Consider the following 25,794-nt stretch of genomic DNA (forward strand, 5'->3'; position numbering starts at 1 on the left):
TTAACAACATTGCATATTTTATGGCATAAATAGTCAGTTGTTAATATATATAATTAATAAATATAAAAATGATTTTGATTATAACTGCACATCTTAAAGAAAAAAAATATCACACCAACTTGGGCCTATGTAAAATAGACATCCCCACAATCCCAATAAAATGATTTTGACACTTGTCACAGACAGAGCGGCATGCTCTCCATTTTCCCTTTCCTGAGACAAGTGATTAATGAAAAATCCTTCTTTGCACAACAATCTCCACATGTTCCAGAGGAGTCCCCAGAACAGAGTCAGCCCTACTTTATGGATGGATGGATGAATGGAGATGGATGCTTATAACACAACAGGTTTCTCTTACTTCAAGAATTTCAAGGGCCCTCAAGTTGTCAAACTGCAACCATATGTACACTACAATTCAAAAAAAAAAATCGACTTCACAACTCCTTCTCTTCGCTAATTTGGTCGGTTGCAATTAAGCTGCAGGAATCCAGCTCAATGGGACAAATACCGTATGAATAACCGAAGGGACATGAGAATCATGTGGAATTGCAGGAAGACAATGGGCAGGCGACTTAACAGATGGAGCTGAATCACTTAGGATTCACACCATGGTACAGCTTTCTTTAATAGGTCTCTGTCAGCTGCATGATTTCATTTCACAGCACACGTTGTGCTGCATCCATGCTGGGCGGACTGAGGAGCAGAGATTGAAGCGAAGCAAAACAAACAAGCAGATTCATCTAACGATATTTATTAATGAGTCTCAGGCCGACTGTATTTAAACCCTTAAAGCTGCAGTATGCAACTTTTACAAACAATGTTTTTTATTTGCTAAAACTGTCTTGGCAGTAGGCCTGCAATATAAGATATAATATAGTGTGTGAGAAAATCGAGTTCCTCCGCCTTCTCCCTGGTCGTACAGTCATCTGCTTAGTCAGTCCTACATGTTTCAAAAATATCCTGCCTGAGACACTGCCACGTGAAAATTGTGGTTTTATGCTGAAACCACTGATTCATGAAACAGAATTGAGCAACGATGACCACGTAAATATTTCAGGTAATGGATTTTTTATTTATTTATTTTTGTAAAGTTAACAGCTACTACCTGCAGTTGTAGCTGATGTCTAAACACAAAACTTCAACTGGAGAATATACGTAGCTCTGATAAATTGAAGCCCGTGATGCGTCAGCAAAACATTTGCATACAGCTTAAGAGTTAATTATGTGAGTGATTTCCACAACTCTGAATGTCAGAGCAGCTATGTGAGGCAGGTTAAACCCACTGTTTCTCACTGGTTAGGTGCAGTAACACAATTATCTTTTGAATAATAAATAAATAAATAAATAAATAAATAAAATCCATAAATAAATAAAAAAATCTTAACAAAAATATGAGAGTCTATAAAGTATGTTAAAAACAGTTGTGGCTCATTGGTCCAGTAACTAAGCATTAATTACATATTTGTGAAATAGAAAGTGTTTTTTTTCTCGCTACAGCTGACGCGTCTGGGAGGGGTTGGTGCATCCAATTAATAGCCTCTCTCAACTTTGCGAAAGGATGAGAGGGAGTAGCCTGCGAAGAGCATAGCTCACCACCTTCACTTCAACCGTGCACTGATCGAAAAGCCATCGCTGATCAAACCACGGAAAGTGAATGTCTAACGAAGATACAACTTGAAACTAACGTTACCAGCCGGATATAACCCCGTCTCAACTCAATTCGCCGGTGGGGACATGCACACTGACTGACGTACATACACGGACTTCACAGGTTGTATAGGCGGCTGCTATCCAGGTAGGACTTTAATTGTGGAATTTTTTGATATATTTAACTCGCTAATATTCGCGAAAGCAGATCGGAGGCGGACGATGGGATGATGATGTTGAAGCACAGGGTGTGCTGTGGGTATCCCATAGAAAAGCCCTCTAGCTTGCCAGCTAGAACCGTTTTATGTTTTTTCTTTTTTTTTTATCTGTGTGGGTAAGCGAAATAGATTCGAGTTATTATGCACATATCTCTCGTGTTGTGTGCTGCCACACTGATAAACTGTGGTAACAGTAACTTCAGTGGGAGTAACTTCAAAAAAGACGCCTCCATCAGTTGCTTGCCTCAGATCCTCTCCGTAGAACCGCACAAAATTGTAAAAACAACACTGCTTCACCATATATAGTAAAAAAGTAGCCGTCCAAGAATTGACTAAATATTTCGTAAAACAAAAAGCAGCTCAAGTACTAAGAGTTCTGATTTAATATCTAAAAATTATATAATCTGACAAAAGAATAAAGTTATGTGCAATTCTGATATTTTAAATGTAAAAACGTATAGAAATTAATGCACTTTTCCAAAAAATATTTTTTTTAATATAAAACTTATTAAATAAGTGCTTATGGCAGCTAATGTAAATACCCCGTTACTTACTTCCAGTTTCTTACTTCCAAAAGTCTTTTGTGCAATTTTACCTCTGAATTGCACAATTGTGGTGTAAGTGTTAGAAAGTAAGTCTAAAATTAAGAGTGACGTGCAACCTTTGCGCCTACACTGTATGGATGATTTACCGATCTGTTGTGAAGAGAGATTTACAGTAAATTGCCATTAGTCAATATTTTAAAAACTTATAATGTTATAACTTATAATGTGTGGTACTGTTGCATATATGTTAAAACAGAACTCCTCCCCCAGGTGTAGTGGAGGAAAATATTTCTGAGATCTGTGGAGAGAGACAGAATCCGTTTATGCATTATGTCATCTTCAACAGCTTTTGTAATGCAAGGTAAGCATCTGAGAATTTACCAGTTTTAAACTTCACTCATTGGTCACCAGCTGACAACCTTGATTTTGCTTCATATTTTTGTTTTTATAGTTATGATGATCATATTTTTACTGACTGCTTTTCAACACACTCTGAGCCTTCCGGTCACCACAGGTCAGAAATGTCTTCTCTAACTCAGACTTGTCTCATGTAACAGCATCCGCATGTTCACATGAAATGTTTTCTTTGTGATTCTACAGTTGCCAAGGATTCACGGCAGCTCTTTTATTGCAAGTCTGCAGGATGTGCTACCAATGTGGTTAAAGTGTTTTGTGGTGACACCCTCCTTCCGCATGGCCTCCTTCCAGATTGCTCAGGACCTCCACATATCCAAACAGTGTGTCAGCTTGATGGCCGTGCATATGTTGCCACCACAGCAGGGACTAAGTGTGAGTTTGAGGAGGAGAACAAGTACATTCCAACAGAGAAATGTACAGGTAATTCTAATTTAAGGTTAATTAAAACAATTCATAGCTCCAGGTTGCAGTTGGGGACTACTTAGAACAAAAAATAGATTTGTAGGGCAAAAGTATTTATACTAATTATCCTAGTTACATTTTGTCATGTACAGACTTCACTGTATTGTTTCAGCTTTATAGGATTTTTTTTCTTACTCTAATCAAACCAGTGCATTATAATAAAGCACACTGGAAATGTCACATCTATGTGAAAAAGAACAAAACATCTAAAATATATAAAACGCAATGTGCTTTTCTATTTAGAACCTACAGAGTCAGTACTTTGTTGAACTGATTTTACTCTAATTACAGTAACAAGTAGTTTTGGTATGTCTCTACCAGATTTGCATATCGACAGACTGAATTTGTTGTCCGATCTTTGCAAAATGACTCAAACTCAGTAAGGTTGAGTCAGCTCGGTAAGGTTCCTCAACTTTACTGTTGAGAAATCTTTAACCTTTCAGTTTTCAAGTCTTTCCACAGATTCTCATTCAAGTTGTGGGTCTTGACTTTGACTGGGCCATTCCAACACCCAAATATGAAACCCAATTAGACTTTCAATGGCTTGCTTTCAGCAATGGCTTTCTTTTTGGTTCTCTTTTGTAAAGAACAGATTTGTAGAGTGCATGACTGGTAGGGGAATCTGTCTTGTGAACAGATTCCCCTACTTAATCTGCTGCTCCTCCAGAGTTACCCTGGGACTCTGGGCCGTATTTCCACTCAATGCTCTCCTTGCCTGATCTTAGTTTAAGTAGAAGCAGTGTTTTGATAGTTGTGTCTTACTCTTTCCATGATTAGATAATGGATTTAACATTTCCAGGAGAATGTTAACAGATATTTTATTATAACTAACCCTGTTTTAAACCTCCCCACGATGCCCTAGAATCAAAATGTTTTTCCTAAACATTTTCTATTGATTCGCTGATGGCAAACTAAATGTTTACATACAGAGGTTGTTGTTCATTAAAAAATAGAGGTGACTAAGATTTATTACATTTTGATGTACTGTGTCTGGTTTTGTTATTTGAATAACACTTTCTGGTATTTTGTTTTTTGTCTACAAGACGATGACCCCGTTTGCCTTTTGATTTCTGGTAAGTGTCGATTGAGAATTTTTTTTTTTTTTCAATTTTGCTGTTTTCTCTGAACTTTAGTGTTTTTATCCAACATTCCAGCTACATCCCCATCACCAAACTCTTCAAACAATGGGAAGAAAGCAGGGTGTGTAAATCCAGGCGCCATTGCCTTAGCAGCCATCTGTAAGTTTGAATCCTCATCGAGCTATAATAATTGGGGCCTACCACAGCAGAGCATAGCAGTGCTTTGCAAAGCAAGGCATTTCAGTGCCTTCATGCAATACACGGAAGGCACCTATTACTCTAAATAGAGTAAAAGAGCACTGATTACTCTACACCTCAAAATAACTGCTGCTTCCTTTCTGCATTAATGTTACGAGCCGTTAATGCGGCACCACCACGATATAACATAACATAAGGCTGGATCTCAGCATGTGAGCTATTACTTCTGTTGGCATTTCGAGTAACCATGACGACACAATTAATGAAAAAACGAGCCAAATTCAAATCAAAACACTATTTTGTGTCAGTTAGGCTCAAAACAGAGATGGAATTTTGTCTCCCCCTATGTGTCTCTCTCACACATGACAGTTTTCAGAGAGAAATAATTACCATAGCAACAGAACACTGAGGAGGGCAGAGATGTAGAAAACTACAGAGATGGCGGAACGCTCAGTTCCTACAGAGGAAGGCAGAGCTTCCAGTTACAACTACAGAGATGCCACCTTAGTGGAACACTTATTACAGAAAAGTATATTTGTTTTATAATATATTTACCACCAGTGACAAAAGAAAAAATATACATATATTTTCACTTTTCTGGAAAATTCACCAACTGGACCGCTCTTGTTAAGTAGTAAGTAGTGTAAGATAAATAGTATTTCATAAGAGCAGAAGGAATCTTATGTTTTTTGAACAATAACAATATTTGTTGTTAATCTGTTGCTAAGAGATGAGCGCGTTTTCTGGTAAGGAAGTGCCAAGAAGTAAACATCTGATGTTTAATTTTGCAAAACTTACCAACTGTAAATTTCCTGTGTCTAAGCAGATAAGCAGTATTTCAAAAGAGCTTATGGTTTATAAACATTAATATTACCTGTTATTAATTTGGTGTTAAGAGATTAGCGTTTTTTTTCTAGTAATGAACTGCCACGAAGTAAACATCTGATTTTTACTTTTGCAAAATTTACTAACTATAAATTTCTTTTGTCTAAACAGTATTTCAAAAGAGATTATGTTTTATAAACAATTGATTTTTTTATTAAGAGATTAATGTTTTATTTGGTAACAAACTGTCACGAAGTACAAATCAGATTTTTATATTTGTGTTGAATGTCTGTTTTATAATCTATTTACCACCATTAATAAAAGACCTTCTCACATTAGTATAAGACAAGTATTTAAAAAAAACAGAAAAAAATCATATATTTTTTGAACAACAATATTTGTGTCAAGAATGGAGTCTTTAAGGGTGGGGATGAACCAGAACCTGTTTTTCTAATCAGTGGATGACAGTGTTGCTTTATGACTTTGTTTAAAGAGTAATGTATACTTACAGATATTGATCTAAAGTGATATTGACAAGGTATTACCCCACCTGGATGTTTCAGAATGAACACAGAATAAACACAGTTCTACAAATGTAGCAATAAGGTATCAGTAAACTGTGGGACTGTGGGAATCTTCCTCCCACAATCCGAAAATGTGCATGCCAGGATAATTAGTTTGTAAGATTTTTCCTCAAGTATAGCAGAATATGGTTGTTCTGTGACAGACTGGAGACCTGTGTAGCGTATGCATGTCTCTTGCCAAATGATGTTGAAGGATGTTAAATTTGCGAACATCTGACTTTTTGCTATTATTCGCTGCCCTTTAAGGAGGTATTTGTCAGATTTATTACTGTTTTAAAAGATGTGGCCGAATGTCAAACCAGCAGCAAAATGAGCACAGCTGTACGATCATTTCAAAGTGGTAACTGAATGTTACATATTGACTTCAACTCAAACTTATTTTTCAGTTAGCCTTATGGTAGAAAGCATCTAACAGAGATCCAACTTTCCAGACACACAACTGAGAGGTCAGTGAAAAATGTTAATTGTCATGCCAATTTATTACATTGATGTGAATTTTATTGTTTAAGGGTCATGTTTCCAATCTTTAGGGATGCTGTAGCTGCTCTTCCAATGGATGATGACGCTACACCCCAACATGGACATGGAGATTAATGCAATTCAGTCAAACTTGTTTATACACTGTAAAAAAAAAAAGTCTGTAAATTTCACTGTAAAAAATCGTGAAATACAACATTTTCTGACCGTAAAATCTGAAACATTTTATTACTGTAGAAAATACATGGAATCACCGTCAGTCACCGTCAGTCAACACTGCAAAATAAGTCTGTAAATTTACGGCAAAAAATGGTAAAATAGTTACTGTTGCTGACTTTAATATAAAAAGCACTTAATTACTAAACGCTAAGTTACCTTTGTACATATCTGCTCATTAATCAATATTGTACAGATTGCTTACAAAGCACTATTGTACAGACTGTACAGATTATTAATTTTCACTGTTTATACAGAATCTTACATCTTACATTTTATATTTTATGCATTTATCTTATTTTTTTTATTTTTATATTGTAATTGATCTGTGTGTATGTGTATGCTGCAACTGCACAGTAATTTCCCAGTTGGGATGAATAAAGTACTTCTGTCTGTCTGTCTGTCTGTCGAAAATACATGGAATTACAATAACTCCATAAACATATATTGCAGTCTATACTTGAATCTGCGGATGGAGCCAAAGAGTAGAATGATGGCTCATCATCACAGATACATTTTCAAAATAACAGAGGAAACGCTCAGAAAGATGGTCAGGGGTTATAGCAAGTATTTAATTACTGTAATGCCAATATGCTTATATATTAAATATTTTTCTACAGATTACTTAGAAAGGTATAGAACTGATTTTCAAAAATCAGCTTTTTATTTATTTTTCACTTACATTGTTTTCATTTCTTTTGGAAGATTCATGCCTCATTTCCTATCAGAAACACTTAACTGATTAAAAATAACTACATTAGATCTTAGGAGTATGAATAATTTTGGAGGTGTTTAACTCTTTCGTTTTAAAAGTCAGGCCAGCAGGGGGAGTTATTGAGTCGTTTTTTTTTCTTCGTGGTGCACTGAGGAAAAAAAAAAGCTGTAAAAAAAAAAAGAGGCAGGAACAGACAGCAGAGTCACACAGGCTGTCTAACTCTACAGCAGCACAGTACAGCGGGTCTGCTGTGGAGGGAAGTACAGCAAACAGTACATCACACTGAACCACATTCATTTATCTGCTGGAGATCCTCTGCTTGAAGAAGAAAAAGAAGGAGGAGGAGGCTCTGTGAGCACCGCAGCAGCCTCCCCGGGAAATATTTCTACAGGATTAACGAGAAGAAGACAATTTCTGCTCGGTTCATCAGGGAAACCCGCTGGAGGTACGATGTCTGTACTTGTTCACCCGCAAAGTTTAGTCTAACTTAGTGGAAACAGCGGCGGCTGGGGGAGACAGTAGGGACCGTGACGTGTCGGATCTCAGGTGCTGCGGCGACAGGTGAAAAACTGCAGGTGTGATTAAAGGGAGCCGTCAGATTCTGCCCCGATACAAGGTGTTCTCAACCTAATGTGGACACTGGTCCTCGATGAGGGAAGACGGATTGTTTTCAGCTTTTGGATTGTGGATTAGGTTCCACTAGAATCTGTCACTCATGAATTACGATCCATGTTAGTTTTCCCTGTTTATTAGTGAAATACGTCTTTTTTTTCCTTTTACTGTCAGCTTCTCAGACTTACTTAGAAACAATCGGATGGAGAATGACGCAAGCCTTAAATTGTGCAACTTGTGTTTTGTAATGAATTCTTTTTAAAATGTGGGATATTTATAGTTTCATGCCAATGAGTTTCAGTTGATCAATTTCTCTGGAACTGAATGCAGCCTTCTTTTAAATCCCTTCGTCACAGAGTGTTTTCTTTTTTTTTTTTTTTTTTCCCTTTATGCATCTCTTCTTATTATTACAGCTCTTTACGTTAACGTGATGCATTTCTGTGCTTGTGACTGAATCCTGGGCTCTTCACATTTCCCTCCTAAGCCTCTCTGAGAGTCACCAGGCTGTGACAGATATAAAACGGCCCTGTCTGACCAAAGATACAGCAGGTTATGCTCTGAAGACAGATTGATTCCTTCCAGTGGCTTGGCTTGTTTTTGTTTCATGTTGTTAACTCAATTCTTGGTAGCAGTTTGCAGAATTGCTTGCTGTATCCCACCTTTTAATTAAAAAAAAGAAGAAAAGGAAATATAGCAGTCGTAAAGATTTTTTCACGATTATGAAATGTTACTAGCTTTTGCCGCATCCATCTAAGACGCCTTTATTAATGAACGAGCCCTTAGGCTTTCCTGAATTTAAAAGAAATTGAATTGTGGACTTATTTGTGTGATCTGTGTACTTTATGAACTTTTCTTGAGTTTATCTAAAGCTTATGCATATCTGGACAGTATGATCCATCGTTTTCAGATAGTATTTGCACTGGAAGGATCTAAACTAGTGAATACCATATTGTAAAAACGGCATGTGTTCAGCAGTGAAAATGTACATAATAATATATAGAACATCCACCGAAGCTTTTGACGTACTTGGGGTTGTAAAATACAAATCAAACCAGCCCGTATCAGTTTGGTGCTGCAGATATATGTGTCTGTGTTTATGAAACTCCTTTATCATCCTCATTTGACTGAAAGGCTTTATGCCCACAATGTTTGAAAGGGAAAACATGCATATTTCCATCAGGTCTTCAGGTGTAACACCCTTTGCTGGATGTTGGTAAAAATGCAGTTTCTTTATGAGATTTTATGCAATAAATTTTGATGATGCTTGGTTTTCTTTTTATAGAAAAAATTGTTTAGTTTGGATCTGTTTGATCCATCATCAAAGATGGAAAGAGTATGGCACAACTAATCTACCAAGGTTTCTTTTTTACCTAAGCTAATGGGTCAGACAAAAAGAGCCTCAATCATAAAAGCAGCAGAGGCTTGTGGCATCTCTGAAGGAGCTGCAGAGAATAACAGCTCAGTTGGGAAGTCAACCTTGCTCATTATCCTTAATGCACCATTATGCAACATAGAGGCGGTAGCATCATACTGTGGGGATGCTTGTGCTGCTCAGAGACCCTCTTTATCCAATCTGACTTAGGCTGAAACATTTTGCAAAGAAGTCTGGGTTTCTAAATGTGCTAAGCTATTGGAGACCCGCAGCTGCAACTGCAGTAAAAAGGGTTTACAAATGATTGACTCAAAGGGGAGCTGCATAAAAATGCACAGTACACTTTGTACACGTATCATTTTCAGGGTTGGCTTCTTTCTTAAAGTTATAATAAAGTACAGTGACGTTTGAGTTTATATGGTGATAAAGTGGTTTGCATGTCGCAGTGAACATATGTGTGCACTCAGAGCGGCTTCCCAAATGATTAGCAGCTGAAAGGCCATATTTATTATACAAACATTAGATCTTTTCTGTTCTTGAGCTTTGCCTTTCATTGGGCTGCTAATGAACACTTGCAGTTCAACGTTTTTAGAAAACATCCAAACGCCCCGTCGTCTATGGAGCTTCCCGTTCACAGGTGTAGCCGTTAGCATCTGCAGATCCTCTCAGAGGAGCCTTGTGATTTCTGGGTCAAAGAGCACTTGGTACATATCATAAGGTACCATGGGAACTTGGTGGTGATACAGCAAAAATAACAATATGAGACTTATTAAAGCGGTTACATAACCCACCAGCTTCCCTTCTGCCATTCCTGGTGACAGCTTGACTTAACTGTCCACTGTGCTGTTTGGACACACATACATATAGTGTCTCGTCACATTCATCATTGTCAGATAAAAATGCCTCTCGGTCCTCTCGGAGGGAAATTCCACACTTTGTGATGTTTGCGTGCAGTCTGGCTAAAACTGAGGTCCTCTAGCTGCCGTCCGGACGTCTCACTTAGAGCCGGTGATGATGCGCTCTACAAGCTGAAAACAAGACAGGACGACTTTCTGCTGCCCTCGACATGAATTTCGATTCATTTATTTCCACTTGAATTCAGAACATAACAGAAAACTGTTCTGCCAGAGGTCGTCTTTGTGCAGGTCTGTTAAAGGCTGTCAAATGTGTTTCCCTGCTTTTTACCAAGCAGGACGTCTCAGCTACCGGATCACACGGCTGGTGTTTCATTAACTAAAGAATTGTTGCTCAGGATATTTTATGAGCCTGACATGCAAATAGAGCAGCCACTGTGGCTGACAAATCATTTGTAAATACGCTATATTTATGTCGTGTGAGCTAAAACCATCCCTCTCAGATGTACCAGCCGTTGTTGGAATTGTTACCACCTATTGGGTCATTAATTGCTAAAAGAGTTAGAGGACAATCAAATTTAAGATCAAGTTGACCAGCTTCCTGTAGAGACCTGATGGCCTTTGGACGATCCACCTTTGTGAAGCACAGGGGTGAACGGTGTACAGTATGAACTGATGAACTGTTCTCTCTTTTTTTCTTTTTTTTCTCTCTCTCTCTCTCTCTCTCTCTCTCTCTCTCTCTCTCTCTCTCTCTCTCTCTCTGTGTGTTGTCTGTTTTATTGTCCTCACTTGTTGGCCAGCCTCCACTCATGTCAGCACATACCTCATACGGATCTGACTGCAATTTGCACTCAGTCAGGAGTCACAACTCTGGAATTAAGTCACTTTCTGTTGTACATTTTCTGGGGTTTGGTATCTTCCTTGGGAATTCACACAATCTTTATCCAAGTTATAGACAGAACCAAAACTAACATGCATAATATGCAGGTTCTTCTTGTATTTATTATAACTTAGTATTACATGTAAGCAATGAACATTTTTAAAAATAACAAATTCAGAATAAACATGCATTGCCGATCACCCTGTCCCTCTTTCTACTCATCTCTCTTGAAAGGGAAATATGTCAAGTCAATAATTAAGAGTCAGTCGTTTCGCTTCTCTTAATAATTAATCTAACAGTGAGCAGCACCGCTGACTGAAAAAGGTCTCCGGCTTCACCTTCAGAACGCTTTGGATAAATCTTATCTTGGGCGCTCCAGACTGAGCACAAGCTCCCATTATTACGACGTTATTGAATAACATCCACATATCCATCCCTCACCACCGCTGACCTTTCAAGTACGACATCTGTGAATACACGAGGGCTCCTCGTGGGTTTGAGGAATTAAAGTTTATTCATCAGATGTTGCACTTGAGGTTCTGTGCGACCAGACTGGTCTACCCTCCAATTATCCACTTCTCTGTACAGCTACTTGAGCCTATTTCATTCATAAAATGCACAATGTTTGATAAACTTTGATGCAGAAAATTAACAGACCTTGGGAAGAAAACAAAGGATAAGCCGGTTACTGGTACGTAGGTATATCAACCAAAAATGACATTTGTTGTGCTATTTTTGCAGTTTAAAGTTATTTTATTTAGAAACTAGAGAAAGTGCCTGAGTGAGTGAAGTTTTCTCCAACTGCATGAGACAGAGTGTAACAAGGTCTTGGTCAAGTAGTTGAAACAATGCACAAAGCTTTTAATTTATATTTTTTCTTCATACTATTAATATTAATAATAATGCAATTAGATTACTTAATGTAGAATATACGTTTAAGCATTTGTGCAGCAGTGGTTTAGAAATATGCTGCAAACACGATGAGCCTGACATAAATCTGTCCAGTTTTCTGTCTGTCTCCTGTGTCGGTATTTAAAACCAAAGTGAAGTGTGTGTGCTCCAGATTTGTTGGATCTTGCAGATTTTTTCTTTTTTTTACTTGGCAAATCAAAGACAAAAACTCCCCCAAAATATTTTGTTGCTAAATATTTTAGTGGCCAGCAGTCACAGCCCTTTATGTAGTTTTTATCGTCTTTAGCCATCAAATTAATAAATGGTCTAACCTTTTCGTTTTGTTCCTCCATGTTATAGACTCATTCTTGGCCACAAGCAAAGTATTTCATAGTCATATATTTAAATCATTGTGGATCAGTTTTTTTGTTGTTGTATTTTTATGAATAAATGTACTTTTTATGACTTATAAAGATAATTGGTAACACTTTATTTGAAGGGGGGTGAATAAGACTGTCATGACACTTTCATAAACATGACATAACACCTGTCATGAACATGAATGAGCCTTCATGAATATTTATGACTGTCGTCATAAAGCGTCATTCGGTAAATTATGACACTTTTAATACAAAGTTGACATTATTCAAAATGTCTTTGTTATGACAACTTGACATTAACCAATAAATCATTATTGTTTAAACTTTACCTTTAATAACATAAAGTTACCTATGTTATTAGGTAATGATTTCTTGGTTAATGTCAAGAAATCATTACCTAATCAGTACTTAAAATCAGTACAGATTTTAAGTACTGATTTTAAAATCAGTACTTAAAATCTGATTTTAAGTGCACTCAGATTTTAAGTACTGATTGCACTTAAAATCAGTATTACTGATTTTAAGTGCAATCAGTAATACTTTTATAACAAATTTATATCAGTAATGATATATCTCTACAAACCTGGTTCTGATCCCTGTTTAAACCAATTAACACCTTCTGAACATTTTTGAGTTTTTATTAGATTACGATTTCATTTCAGGGTGACCCACTGCTAATGGATATTATTTACTATAGTCACGTAAACGCATTATGTTAATCTACGAGCAGATTATAAAGATTTAAATTGTGTGATGTCAGATGGGTGTGAAACGCACCGCTGGCGGCTGTGAATTGACACCCAGCGAGCCAGAAACGCCCACTGGCAGACAGCTCTTCTTCTATAACGTCAAAACAAGTTGGGGACAAAACGGCCAGAGCTTCAAAGGTGTGAAATGACGCCAGGGGCGAAAAGATCAGAAGTACTCCAAATTTCGCGTACAAACAGAAAGTTGAATCTTTTGAAGACCGTCCACAAACATCCGTGTGCAGTCCGGGATCTGTTTAAAATCCTCATTATTTACTTCAAAGCTATCCGTTCAATCTTAATGACCTCTGCTTGCCTGGTCTGGCCAATCGACTCACGGGCACCAGCTTTGAAAGGGTGAGGGAACATTGTCGGAGGGGGCCTGCGGGGACGCTTGGCTGGTAATTGTCCTGTTCTGAATCCCGGTCGGTCGGCTGAAGGCTGCTAGCTGAGCATTAAGCTGGCAGCCTCACAGGAATGTATATCACTCAGATATTTGTTGTTGTTGTTTTAGTCCTCCGTAGTGCCCCTTCTCTCCCTCCTTCCCTCCCGCTTCCCTTATAATGACGAAGTCTGCAGAGGCCCGCTCAGGGAGTCGGAGTGAGAAAGTGGGAAAGAAAGCTCACAAGATGAAAGGGAGAGCTGAGTGAAGACAACTGGGGTGGGTGGGGGGGAATGAGCGAGACAAGAGGAAGAGTTTATCTATTGCAGCTTGTGTCTCCTTTCTTGATGAAATGATTAACCTTCTCTTAGAATCATTGGGCCATTTCTGTTTACTGTAATACTTCTAGATAATAAAACGTTCTGTCTCCCTCGAGGATTTACTGAGGGAGAGTGGACCTTTGGACCCTGGAAGGGCCTGGCTGAGCTGGGAAACCCTGTCTCTTATTGTATTTGTGCCGTTTGTTTTGCCTGGACGATGACGTTGGGACACGAGGCTCTGCTGGATGCCTGGTGATGGATGTATCTGCTGTCTGGGGCGGGGGGAGGTCATCATCTCTGAGAGCTGGGTGTTGTTCTCTATCACGCTCATTGGAGCTCCTTTTGTTTGCTTCTGTATCTTTAGGGAACATTGTCTTACTTTTTTTCCCTCTATATATTCCTCTCCCCGTGTTTCACTCAACGCTCCCTCCCGCTCTGTTCCCTCGGATGAATCACGTGACTCTCTCCGGACACGGAGGGTCACCTCCTCCTTGCCTGCTTCCCATGCAAAGAGGGACTCGAGTGAAAGTGATGAACGATGATCTGATTTTCAAAAATACACAAGCTGAAGTCGCTGGGCATACAAAATAAAATGAACACAATACTTCTTTAGTTGTTTAATTGTGTGCTAACCGCAGTTCTTCTTCTTTTCTCTTCTGTAAGAATAACATTAATGTTACCCGGTTTAGTGAGTGTTGCATTAACCATAAGAAAAGGAATGACTGAATATTTCCACAACTTTTGTGTCGCAGTTCCTCGTTGCCATCATCTTCCTCTCATGTTTACCAGTCCCACCCTCTTGCTGGGCCCCTTTTTTGTGTGGCTGTGTCATATTTAAAAGGTCAAATCCCTCTCCCCTCCAGTGCACACACACACACACACACGTACACACACTCTCACTGTATGACACACACTCTCACTGTATGAGTACCTTCAGTTAGCCTGGTCATTACCACAAGAGCCTAAAGCATAAGTGCAAAGTTTGGTACTGATGGGATTATCAAACTGTTTTGTGTTTAGCACTATGGATGAGTGAGTTTGTGTAGGAAAACTAGCCCCACCAGTAGAGAGTGTTTTGAGTGTGAGCGGATCTTCTTGTCCAACATCAGCGTCTGACCTTGTGAAAAGCTTAGAGGACGTAAAGCTGTTAATATCTTCAAAGGTTGGGCCAACATTATATTAAACCTCTGTGGATTAAGAATGGGATGTCACTCTTATGCACATGAAGGCAGACACAAAAATATAAATATTAATCATACAGGATTACATAATCTACATCCACCCTGGTTTTCTGGCCACTTTGTGAATTTCTTGGTTCCGTTCTTTGGTTTAGTTAAGATATCTTAACGAAGCATGAACCTCAGGGATCCAATCAGGCAACTCGTCCCGCAGCAAGCCGACAGCGTTGGTTTCCCAAGAGATTTTTCCTTATTTTCCTCACACTACAATGAAGTAATACCCCGGGCTTTTTTTTTTTTTTTTTAAATGTGGCTAAATTAACAAGCTCTGCCACTTAACTTCAGTTCTGTTTGCTACTTTGTCTGATAAGCTGTCCTCAGCCTCTGTTGGTGCTGTCTCAGACTTTTAATCACATTCACACACACGCACACACACACAATCACACACACAGACTTCATTCCAAGATCTGCAGTGCTGCATAGTGCCTGCTGTTAGTGGGCAGACTGTACCCTGAAGCTGCGTCACAGCCTGTCCGTCAGAAAGGGGATGAAAACAAACAATCCTCCTAATGTAGTAAAACACGAAACAGATCGGTTTCATATGCTGAAGGAGGGAGCATATGAAGAGTGGAAAATCCATCAAGATATCATAATACACTTTGCAAATACCTCACATTCTTGGCCTGATTAATCAAAGCGTGTGACCAAACACATACTCCAAGTCTGCCATTTTACCACACACAATTATTTCTGTCTAAATAGTATTTTTGTTTTACCATGATACAAATCCAATCCTTTGGCTGCTGCCAATGCTGCAGCAGCCAACACAGTCAAGCTCTGACTGTGTTTCAGAGTCAATTTCATTGTAGTGGTGATTTCTATACAGATTAATGGTGAAAACCCAGATATATTGGATCACCAAAATCTTATTACAATTTTTAAAGGCATGCATGAAAAAATAGACCATGATTAAAAACATGCTTGACTTACTGGCATGCAGGTGACAGTAGGACAGAAAATTGACTTCAATCAGAGATAATGATTGGGATCTTTTCTCCCTGTACGTTGGGCTGGATCAGGACATCCCAAAGTAAAAAAAAGCAAAACGTTTTCTTTGCAAAATACTAATTTAATTCACTCCTTGTTTTAGTGATGCAATCAATTAGCCACTTTATTGAAATTAGTCAATTTTCACTGGATTTTCACAGGTCAAACTCTGACCTTTTGATTTCTTCTTTTCCTGTCCATCAAATTAACAAAAGTTTATAAATGCCTCCAAAATCAACATGTTTTCATGGTGACAGTCACATGCTTGGATTCACAAACTGGGATTGTTCTGTAATCCTTTCCATTTTCTGTTGGATTAAAATCTCTTACCTCTAAATATGCACATTCTGTTTTTTATAGCTTTGACAGAAACATTGCAAGTTTGTCAGATAAAATATCAGACTGAAAATCAGAAAATGTAAATTGCAGCCATAGGCTTGATCAGTTCATCTCCATATATAATTGTATTGCTCATAATCTGAAGAGACTCTTGTTCGTATGTTCAAACAAAAAAAAAGAAAAAAAGAAATGAATTAAATCAGGAGATAATGCTGGTATTTCTCTGTCTGGTATTTCAGACGGGAAATTGACCAATCCACTTCCCCTCAGGATGAGCTAAGATGACAGCATGCGTCTTCTTGGTTTTTCTCCACTGAAATCCTTTTCTCTTTGCTCATCTAACGTTGTGGTAAGAGATTGTGGGGGTCACGGCAGCCAGGCGGCCTGATCCTTAGTGCTCTGCCTTGCTGTCTCAATATTGATTCATCATTTTGTTTACAGTCTGCTGGAGTAATCCGATATTACTGTTTCTAGGGAGTGAAACAAAGCAGAGGAGGGAAAAAAAAAAAAGAAAAAGCCTTTGGGTTTGTTTGTATCCTGGTGACTACAGGAACCTCTGTGATTGAATACGTCTCAGCTCAGATGTCGCTGTCAGAGACGGTTAATTTCATAATAATTGGACTTTATTTGGTTTGTGTCGTTGGCAGACGGCTCTCGTCTCCTCTCTGCATCAGATTTTTGTCTCCCAGACTGCCTGGCTACGGCGCTGCTGCTTGACTTCCACCGGGGCTGACCTGCATCCTTGGCAGTACCCTTGAAACCACGGAGGAGATATGGCATGAGAACGAATGTTTGATCTGCGCTCAAGTGGGCCTGTTTGCAGGGGGAAAGAATTTTGGACAAGGGCGTGGGACGAGTTATAGTGGAGCTGTCTGTGAGCGGAGTTGTCCGCAGTGAGGAATGAGCCTGTTGGTTCTTATGGGACCCGATTAGAAGAAAGCACACACAAGACAATTTAAAAGTGCAAAAGAAAAGTGAGTTAAATGTCAAGAGTACATAGTCCAGGTTATTAAAACACAGTAAATTAAAACACGGTAAATTGTGTTTCTACAAACAATTTCCACCGTGTACAACACAATTTCTTCGTCCAAGCAGAGCTTGTTGTTGATTCTTCTTTTGACTGCAGTGTGGGAAATAAACACTTCATCTGGCTAGCATAGCTGCGCAAAAGGGAACATTAGCGGATAAACTGTATAATAAACAGGATTAGATTATAAAACATACATATGCCAAGCTTTAAACATCCCAAAGTGCACCGTTCAACTCGTCTTCTGAAAACGGAAAGGGTACGGCACAGCTCCAAACCTACCCAGATATTGCTGTCCACCTGAACTGACAGGCAAGAAGCACATCAGAGAAGGAGCCAAGAGGACCCTGGAAAATCCACGGCTCAGGTGGGAGAACCTGTTGACATGACAACTGTGAGTTAGGCACTTCGGTAACACTTTATTTGAAGGGGGTTGAATAAGACTGTCATGACACTGTCATAAACATGACATATCACATGTCATGAACATGAATAAGTCTTTATGAATATTTATGACTTGTCATAAAGCGTCATTCGGTAAATTATGACACTTTTAATACAAAGTTGACATTATTCAAAATGTCTTTATGACAACTTGACATTAACCAAGAAATCATTACTGTTTAAACTTTACCTTTAATAACATAAAGTTACCTAATTTTTAAAGTGCAATCAGTAATACTTTTATAACAAATTTATATCAGTAATGATTTCCTGGTTAATGTCAAGTTGTCATAACAAAGACATTTTGAATAATGTCAACTTTGTATTAAAAGTGTCATAATTTACCGAATGACGCTTTATGACAACAGTCGTAAATATTCATGAAGGCTTTTTCATGTTCATGACAGGTGTTATGTCATGTTAATGACAGTGTCATGACAGTCTTATTCACCCCCCTTCAAATAAAGTGTTACCGGCACTTCATAACTCTGGCCTACATGAACGATTTGCCATTGTTGAAGGAAACCTACTGGTTGCAGAAGGTTCTCTGGTCAGATGAGACTAAAGTTTGACTTTTTTATGGCTGCATGTGGAGATAAACTAACATTGCTCATCACCCTAAAACACATCATACCACAGTGAACCATTTCTTGCTTTAGCATCAGGGACAGGGAAACTGCTCAGAGTCTGAACAAAGATGGAGATGGATACATCCTCTCGATCCAATCCTTCTTTGAGAATTGAACCTCAGCAATTTTCAAAGGAGCAAATATTTCAGTCTGTAGATGTTTGCATCTGGTAGACGGGTAGCCCAAAAGACTTGCAGCTGCAGCAGGACTTCAGCCAAGAATTGATGCAAGTGGTCTGAATGTAAAGCACAGCACACTTTTCCAAATTATTCCTGAAATGCAGAAAGTCATGTATCATTTCTCTTCCACTTCACAGCTGGCCTCTATGGAAAAGTTCAAAGGGAGTGGATACATTTGCAAGCTACTGCAAGCTAATATGTTTTTAATTTTTAGGCATTCATAAACAGAATCTCCTTTGTATTAATCACTTGGATCTGTTTCGACACTTGGTTCTCATCCAGACCACCAACATCTCCTCCACAACATAATCTGTCCAAGACAATGATGCGACGGAGCCGAGTCTCGTTTCGTTTGACTTTGTTTCTGTTTTTTTTCCTTGCCGTTTTCCAACGTGCCTGCGTTGTTTGCTAATGGTGTGGATGGCAGGAGTTAAGTCACGGCTGGTTAAGATCATCCGTCCATTCGTTTCACGTCAGCGTGTTCATACGTCCGCCTGCCTTTTGTTATGAAGTGAACGGGAGACCTGCTGTTTGTTCGCCGCAGCTGCAGGCCTCGCATGGATCGTTCTGGAAACAGGGTACTGGAGCGTCCAGCTGGGCTGTGTGGGGTCAGGTGAGGGTAGTAGGAGGGGTGGGGGCGGGGGATGCGCACAAAATGGTGCTCAGGTCAGGGCAGCTCTGAGAGCCGGACTCATTAACATTCCTCAGCTTCAGAGAGCGCCAGGCCAGTCGGAGCGAATAATGGTTCAGGTGGATCAACACATCATTACCCAGATTCGCCTCTATTGACACAGCTCATGATTGATAACAGGATCTCATTATGTCTTCTCCGGCTTCAGGCAAATGTTGCATCAGCGTGTTGCCTTATAATTGACGGAGTCTTGTGTTTTTTTTTTAAGGGGGAAAGAAAAGATATAAATGATGCAAGTTTCCAAACAGTGATGGATTAGTTTGTGCCTCTGGCCAAACTATATTTTGTTGTGTTTATAGCAACGGAGGAGCTGGTCCACAGATAAGAATTTATCAGGAGATGAGCGCTCATGGTGTCGGCTGCATTCTTTTTTTAATCTTCTTTATCAGTGCATGAGAGCCTGCATTCATCCAGAAGGATACATTGGCTCTATTTTAAAACACGTTTTCACCAAGAAGGAAGCACGTTTAGGATTTCATTGCGAGAGGCGGACCCGTCAAAATTTGATGGTTGATTTTCTTTTTTTTAAATCAGTTTTTTTCCCATATTTTCTTCAGAAGATCCAATTTCTTTTTAAGAAGTTTACTGTAAGAAGGATTCCAAAGATTTTTTCCCTCATTACGGCATAAATGATTATTGTCCATGTGTCGTTGTAAAACAAGATTTTACTAATGTTTTAAAACTGAAAAATTGATTACGGAGGTGAAGTTTTAAACAATCTTTAGCACCTTAAATAAACATTTAGCACAGTTAGCATAGCTAGCTTCATAAAAATGGCAGCCTAAGATTCTTAAAAGGCTGCTCACATTTCCAAATCCAGCATCTTCAAAGAGCGAGAGAGGTAAACACGTTTTTGCTTTACTTATTCCGCCTTCCTGTTATCTGCTGGATATATACTGTCTTGAAGAATACAGCTAATCTTTAGTACTTTTCCCTCAGTCAAACTTTTACACTGAAGAGTGTTGCCATATTTTTCTTTTATTATTTTAAGCATTTGGTCATCAGAAAAAGATTTACTTTTGAGTTTCTGACTGGTCAGTCTGATCAAGCTGAAAATCTGCTGAATCGGATCTCCAGCTTACATCTGTTATCATAGTTACACTGTTTTGTTTTGTTATTTTTTTTCCCCAAAAAGCTTAAACAAAAGCATATAAAATGAACTAATTACTTTTATTTACAACACACAATGCAATATTTATTCCTACTGCTGCAAACAATAATAATGTTACAGTAATAATGATGTCATCTTTAGCACCTATCTGACTCTTTGACTGGGCTTTTCAAGATGACAGTTCAAATTTGTCCATTTTATGAGACAGATTCAAGTGTAGGAACCTTTTTTTATAGCAACAGGTGGGGGAGGGGCACAATGGTACTCTACAATTCACACTATTGTAGAAATCTCTGCCGTTTTCTCTGGCATCTATATAACAGGATTTGAAATGAAATGTGAAAATTGCCACTTTTTAAAAACCTGGGTACCGTCATCTGGCCCATGTCGCAGGATAATATCCCTAAAGATTATTTTGGACTCCAGAGCTCTGCAAAGGCTTTCACTGAGATGTGCAGCGGCTCTGAAGGTGATGTGACCGCTGGTCACAGAACGGTTGGCCGGACTGAGGACGTGCCGCCAAACGCTGATGAAGCAGAAAGTCATTCAAGGTGCTCAGGTCCTGCAGGTGCATTTAAATGCAGGTGATGTGGCAAGTGCAGATACGCCACAGCTTTGTCACGCAAAGTCCTGGCTTAACCAAGATTTCTGTGAAGCTTTTCCAGCCTGCAAGACCGATTTGCCTGTGATACAGACACCGAGGTGCGATTTTGTTTAGTCACGTCGCTCTGCTGTTTTTTTTTTGTTTTCTTTTCCTTGGAAAGTCAAAGAGCAAAACAGGCAGAGTGGGTTGGGCATGGGGGGTGGGCGGCAGCGATGGGAGGGGAGCAGCAGACAGATGGGAGTGTTGCGGCTCAGGAAGAAGTTGCTTGTGCTGTCAGCATAGTGAAAACTTTCGCCCCTGAGCTCTGACTCATTAACCGCAGCTCTGCACTTCAATGAGATGCAGTTTGAACCGTTAAGCTGCCAAGCAGGATTGTTTTGTTGCTTCAAAACAAGACTCCAATAAAGAGTTACTACACACAAACAAGCCATTGGGAATGATTTCTCACGTCAGAAAGTTATGTAAAGCAACAGGCCTAACTACCTCTGTCCTAAACTTATATTATTACTTTCAGCTTGCTATTCCGTGCTGTAATGCTGAGTTTATGGGTGATGTTTTGCCTCTGGTTTTGTTGCATAATGCTTTCCCTGTTCCTGCTCTCTTGTAGAGACTCTCCTGATGATTGCTCAGCCTAATAATAAAGAGGTGTTGTCCTGATTGCTGTTGGTCCAGCACTGCTTATCTGTAAGCAAGGTAAGTTACCCTCGTGCCCTTACAGAAAGGTTATTTATTATTAATTTGAGGTTATGTAACAAGCACCAGTCCTCTGTTGGCAACGTAGCGGGTTTTGATTTGGATCCGTCTTTGTCCTTTAGATGTCGACCACCTCTGAGAACGGGATGGAAGGGCCTCGCACTACGAGCCGAGAGAAAACCTACAAGAAGGTAAAGCCGGTCAGAGCTTTGCTGCGCTGCGGTTTATTTCCTTATTCTGATCACAATCAACCTGATTCTGGTAAACGCTTCAGTTTTAGAGCCGCTGAGTCCAAAGCAGCTTTACTTCTGAGTAACTTGAGTGGGTTAAAATGTCCTTGTGCTGCAGCACATAATGTCCTGACCCCTGTTAGGGCTGGCTGCCAGAGACCAGTCAAGTGCTGGTCCCACTTGTTTTCTTTGCTTCTTTTTTCCCCCTGTAGACGTCACTGAGAGTGGCAGCATTTATAAAGATGTAACCATAACGTTTCCTGTAGCACAGCAGCTGCCTTTGTCTTTGTTTGGTCTGCATATGATTTGTTATTTTGACCAACCACCTGACAGGAATATTTGTTTCTCAGCTTATACCCAACTATTTTTAGTTGGGTTTGGTGGCGTTTACTTTTATTTGCATCTTCTTGTTGCACCACAAAACAATTGTATTCAACCCGGTTTATTTATACGCCACCGGTTCAAAGCAAGGCGCTGTCCAACGGCAGTTTACACACAAACGCGTCCAAGTTGACATACACAGAAATATATAGTCACAAACGCATGAGAGGTTATTTAATTTGGTGTTGTCTTTAGTCTGAAACACACTGAAGCAAACTTTACCCTAAATGTTTTTTTTAATCAATTTACTTCAACAGGAAAGAAAATCAAATTTTAAGAAATAATCGTTTTAAAATTAAATTTTAGCACAATTATTTCTCCATCACATTGCTTTATTTTAGGGATTTTTACACGTCTTTACCAAGAGTGGCAGTAAATTTGTAGAGCGCTGCAAATGTCTGCAGGGCGTCTGCTCCGGCAGGGCGACGTTTTAATCCTCGCTATTTTAGCGTTCCAAATAAACGTGCCGTTTTTCTCTCTGTTTCCCCGTCCAGACCACGTCGTCGGCCTTGAAGGGAGCCATTCAGCTCGGCATCGGCTACACAGTGGGCAACCTCACCTCAAAGCCGGACAGAGACGTTCTTATGCAAGACTTCTACGTGGTGGAGAGCGTCTTTCTACCCAGGTCAGTGGTGCACGGAGCAAAGTGGCGCATATACGTGGACATTAGTGTAATGTGAAAGCCTCAGCAGAAGCCTCTGAATGTTAGTTATTTGTACGATGGGTGATTCCAGAGCAGCGGCATGAGTTTCATCAAATCTCAAGGTTATTTCACAGCGGGAGGCCGTGAATCAGAAAGCCGCTTCATAAAAAGCAGCTTACATGTAGGTGGAAACGGCCTGAAACAGCTGACTAACATCTGCAGATTTGTTCTGCTTTTTTTGCCCTTTAATATATATATATATATATAAATTTTTTTTGTCTGGGTCTGTGCTACAAGCAATAAATAACTAATCTTGCCCAGTGGGTAAACTGCAGCCAGAGCCTCTCCATCATCATTTCTCAGCAGTCAGTTCTTCTCGTCTGAGTCATGATGCAGGGATGCTACTATTCCTGCAGATTATCCTCCCAAGAGCTGTGAAATCAGCTTACTGCATGCCTCTTGCTGCTGCTGCAGCTGCTGCAGCTGTGGCGCTCGGCAGACGTCAGCGTGTGTCCTCTCCGTCTTCTCAGGCTGTCTTCACAATTACATCATCGGCTTAGAGAACCATTTGATATGATCTGAAGCTCTACCAGGAATCGTTTGAAAGTGGAATCCTCTCATTCGTCGTCACACAGTTCCAACGCTCGCTCTGTCTGGATACAGAGAGGAGGGATTTCTAACCTTTGTCATCTGACACACGTAGCTTTCAGATGATCAGCGACGGTCGTTTTGCTATAAAATGAGAAACCGATAAGAGTTTTGTGATCGATTTCTGAATTTTGTGTGAAAGTTTTGTCCTTCTGATTTGAGTTTAGGTTGATTCAGGTTTTTCTTTAGACTGTTAGACAATAGCATTCAAAACATATTTTTTTTCTTTCCTTCCTCCTGTGAGGAGCCATTATTTATTTAAAATGAAAGCAGAGATGTTCACACTACGTGTATGAAAGAGCCATCACTGTAAAACAAGATTCCACTAATATTTTATTACCAAGTCAAAATGAGCCTAGTGCTGCTTTGTAAAACTCTAACAGCATTTTAGATTAGGGATTAGCACTGCTAGCAGCATTACTGAAATACCAGTCTCTCTCTCTGCGCGTGTGGAAATCTAAGTTCTTAACTCAGAGATTTTCAAAAGGCTGCAAACAAAAATCCTGAAAATAAGTCGGAGCAGTTTTGCTGTTGTTTGTTCAGCCTTCCTGTTATCTGTTGAAGTATCACTCTCTCACTCTGTCGAAGGCTGGATTAACCTCAGGTCAACATGTTGCATCTCGTACAGATTCCTTTTTTATGGCTTACAGGTAGGAATGATTTAAGACCCATCACGGGTTTGCAGAGCCTGTGAGTCTCTGTGGAGGGATTTTGGCCTCTTCTTCCTCACAGGACTGTTTGAATTCAGCCACGTCTGAGAGCTTTTGGGGACGGAGAGCCAGTTTAAGGTCACACCTCTGCATCTCGGTCAGAATTAGCCGTAGTCACTCAGATGTGGCACTGCTGGTGTGCTTTATGTCGTCGTCTGGCTGCATGACCCAGGTTCACGCTGAAGGACGTTCTCCTTCGGCGTTGGCACACAAGTTCTGTTAAAGTGATTACCTGCTGGTACCAATCAGGCAGTCCTGTTGTACTTACCGAGGCTATATCTTTGTCCAATTCAACTTTATTTGATGAGCTGAAAAATTTCAGTGAGACAAAAAGTAGTTCAAATAAAATAAATCTATTAGGGGGGGAAATATTGCTTTAATGAACTGTTTCTTATTCCAAACAGCTTTTTTTTAGTACAAATTTTACAAATCAATATTGCAATGTTGATTTTATATATATATATATATATATATATATATATATATATATATATATATATATATATATATGTATATGTATTTTTTTAGCTATCTGGTTAGCTCATTTACTTCTAATTTGTAGCCTTCCTGAGTAATGTTCTCTTTCATTCCAACTAGACTTTGTATTTCAAGTGTTCAAACTAATTTGTGATTGAAACTCTTGAAATGTCAGACTGATAAATTATTACCTCAAGGCAGTCTCATAGTTATTTAGTCAAGAATGTGGTAGTTGAGAAACCTGCTAAGATTTATAATAGCCGTGATAAAAATAGATGTAATCTACTAAAAACGGGGGGGCTCTCGGAGTTGTTTGTGTGGACACACACATTCGTGCTTAACCCTCAGGTTTCAGGAAGAGAATGAGAGTCCTGGCAGGAAGTACTTTGTGGTCTTGGCTTTTGAGATGCAACACCAGGATATGCAAACTCACTATGGTCTATGCAAACCTGTTCCTGGCACGCACACGTCTCCTATTTCTGAGCCACGGCCAAACATTACTCTTGTTGATGCAGCGCGGCTTCTGATTGAGAGGCAGGAGTAAAAAAATAAATAAAAAAACCCCATCAGTGACATCTGGCATCATGTTTGGTTTGAATAAAAGCTGCAGTTGTTCAACTGGGAAGAAAATTACCCGAGAGGCAACAAACAAAGCAGTCAGGAGAAACTGAATGTTCTACATCTTATACCTGACATAATCATAATCGTTTCTCTTTTTTTTCATTCCCTGCATTCTCTAAGCAGTTCCACTTTTGTGAAAATGTAAAACATTTTTATCTCTTTTCTGAAAGGCTGAGAGGAAGGTTAAGCGATGAGCTCTGTCAGTCTAGTTTTCGCACTTCAGCTTTGCTCTCCTGTTTTTTCTTTTTTTTGTTTCACTTTCCCTTCTTCTCAATGGAACTGCAGCTGGCTGTCTTTCTGATCAGATTGGATCAAACATTTC

General features: G+C 39.3%; 2 protein-coding genes across 2 annotated transcripts in view; both read left to right on the top strand.

Moving 5' to 3' along the window:
* Window positions 1-37: 37 nt before the first annotated feature.
* Window positions 38-7,065, top strand: LOC148157681 (uncharacterized). Its single transcript, XM_088008912.1, has 8 exons — window positions 38-1,795; window positions 2,681-2,771; window positions 2,862-2,924; window positions 3,011-3,247; window positions 4,333-4,362; window positions 4,444-4,527; window positions 6,362-6,421; window positions 6,506-7,065. The coding sequence occupies exons 2-7, from the start codon at window positions 2,741-2,743 to the stop codon at window positions 6,385-6,387; spliced, it is 471 nt and encodes a 156-aa protein (XP_087865038.1). The 5' UTR covers window positions 38-1,795; window positions 2,681-2,740; the 3' UTR covers window positions 6,388-6,421; window positions 6,506-7,065.
* Window positions 7,066-7,562: 497 nt separating this feature from the next.
* Window positions 7,563-25,794, top strand: part of pip5k1bb (phosphatidylinositol-4-phosphate 5-kinase, type I, beta b) — a 38,391-nt gene continuing 20,159 nt past the window's right edge. Inside the window, exons 1-4 of the mRNA XM_014992881.2 lie at window positions 7,563-7,828; window positions 21,677-21,762; window positions 21,885-21,953; window positions 22,868-22,998. Of these exons, the coding sequence (XP_014848367.1) occupies window positions 21,885-21,953; window positions 22,868-22,998 (200 nt within the window). The 5' untranslated portion in view covers window positions 7,563-7,828; window positions 21,677-21,762. The remainder of the gene's footprint in view (window positions 7,829-21,676; window positions 21,763-21,884; window positions 21,954-22,867; window positions 22,999-25,794) is intronic.

Source organism: Poecilia mexicana, unplaced genomic scaffold, assembly GCF_051168715.1.
Source record: "Poecilia mexicana isolate PSO_F unplaced genomic scaffold, ASM5116871v1 scaffold_9, whole genome shotgun sequence".
Taxonomy (NCBI): domain Eukaryota; kingdom Metazoa; phylum Chordata; class Actinopteri; order Cyprinodontiformes; family Poeciliidae; genus Poecilia; species Poecilia mexicana.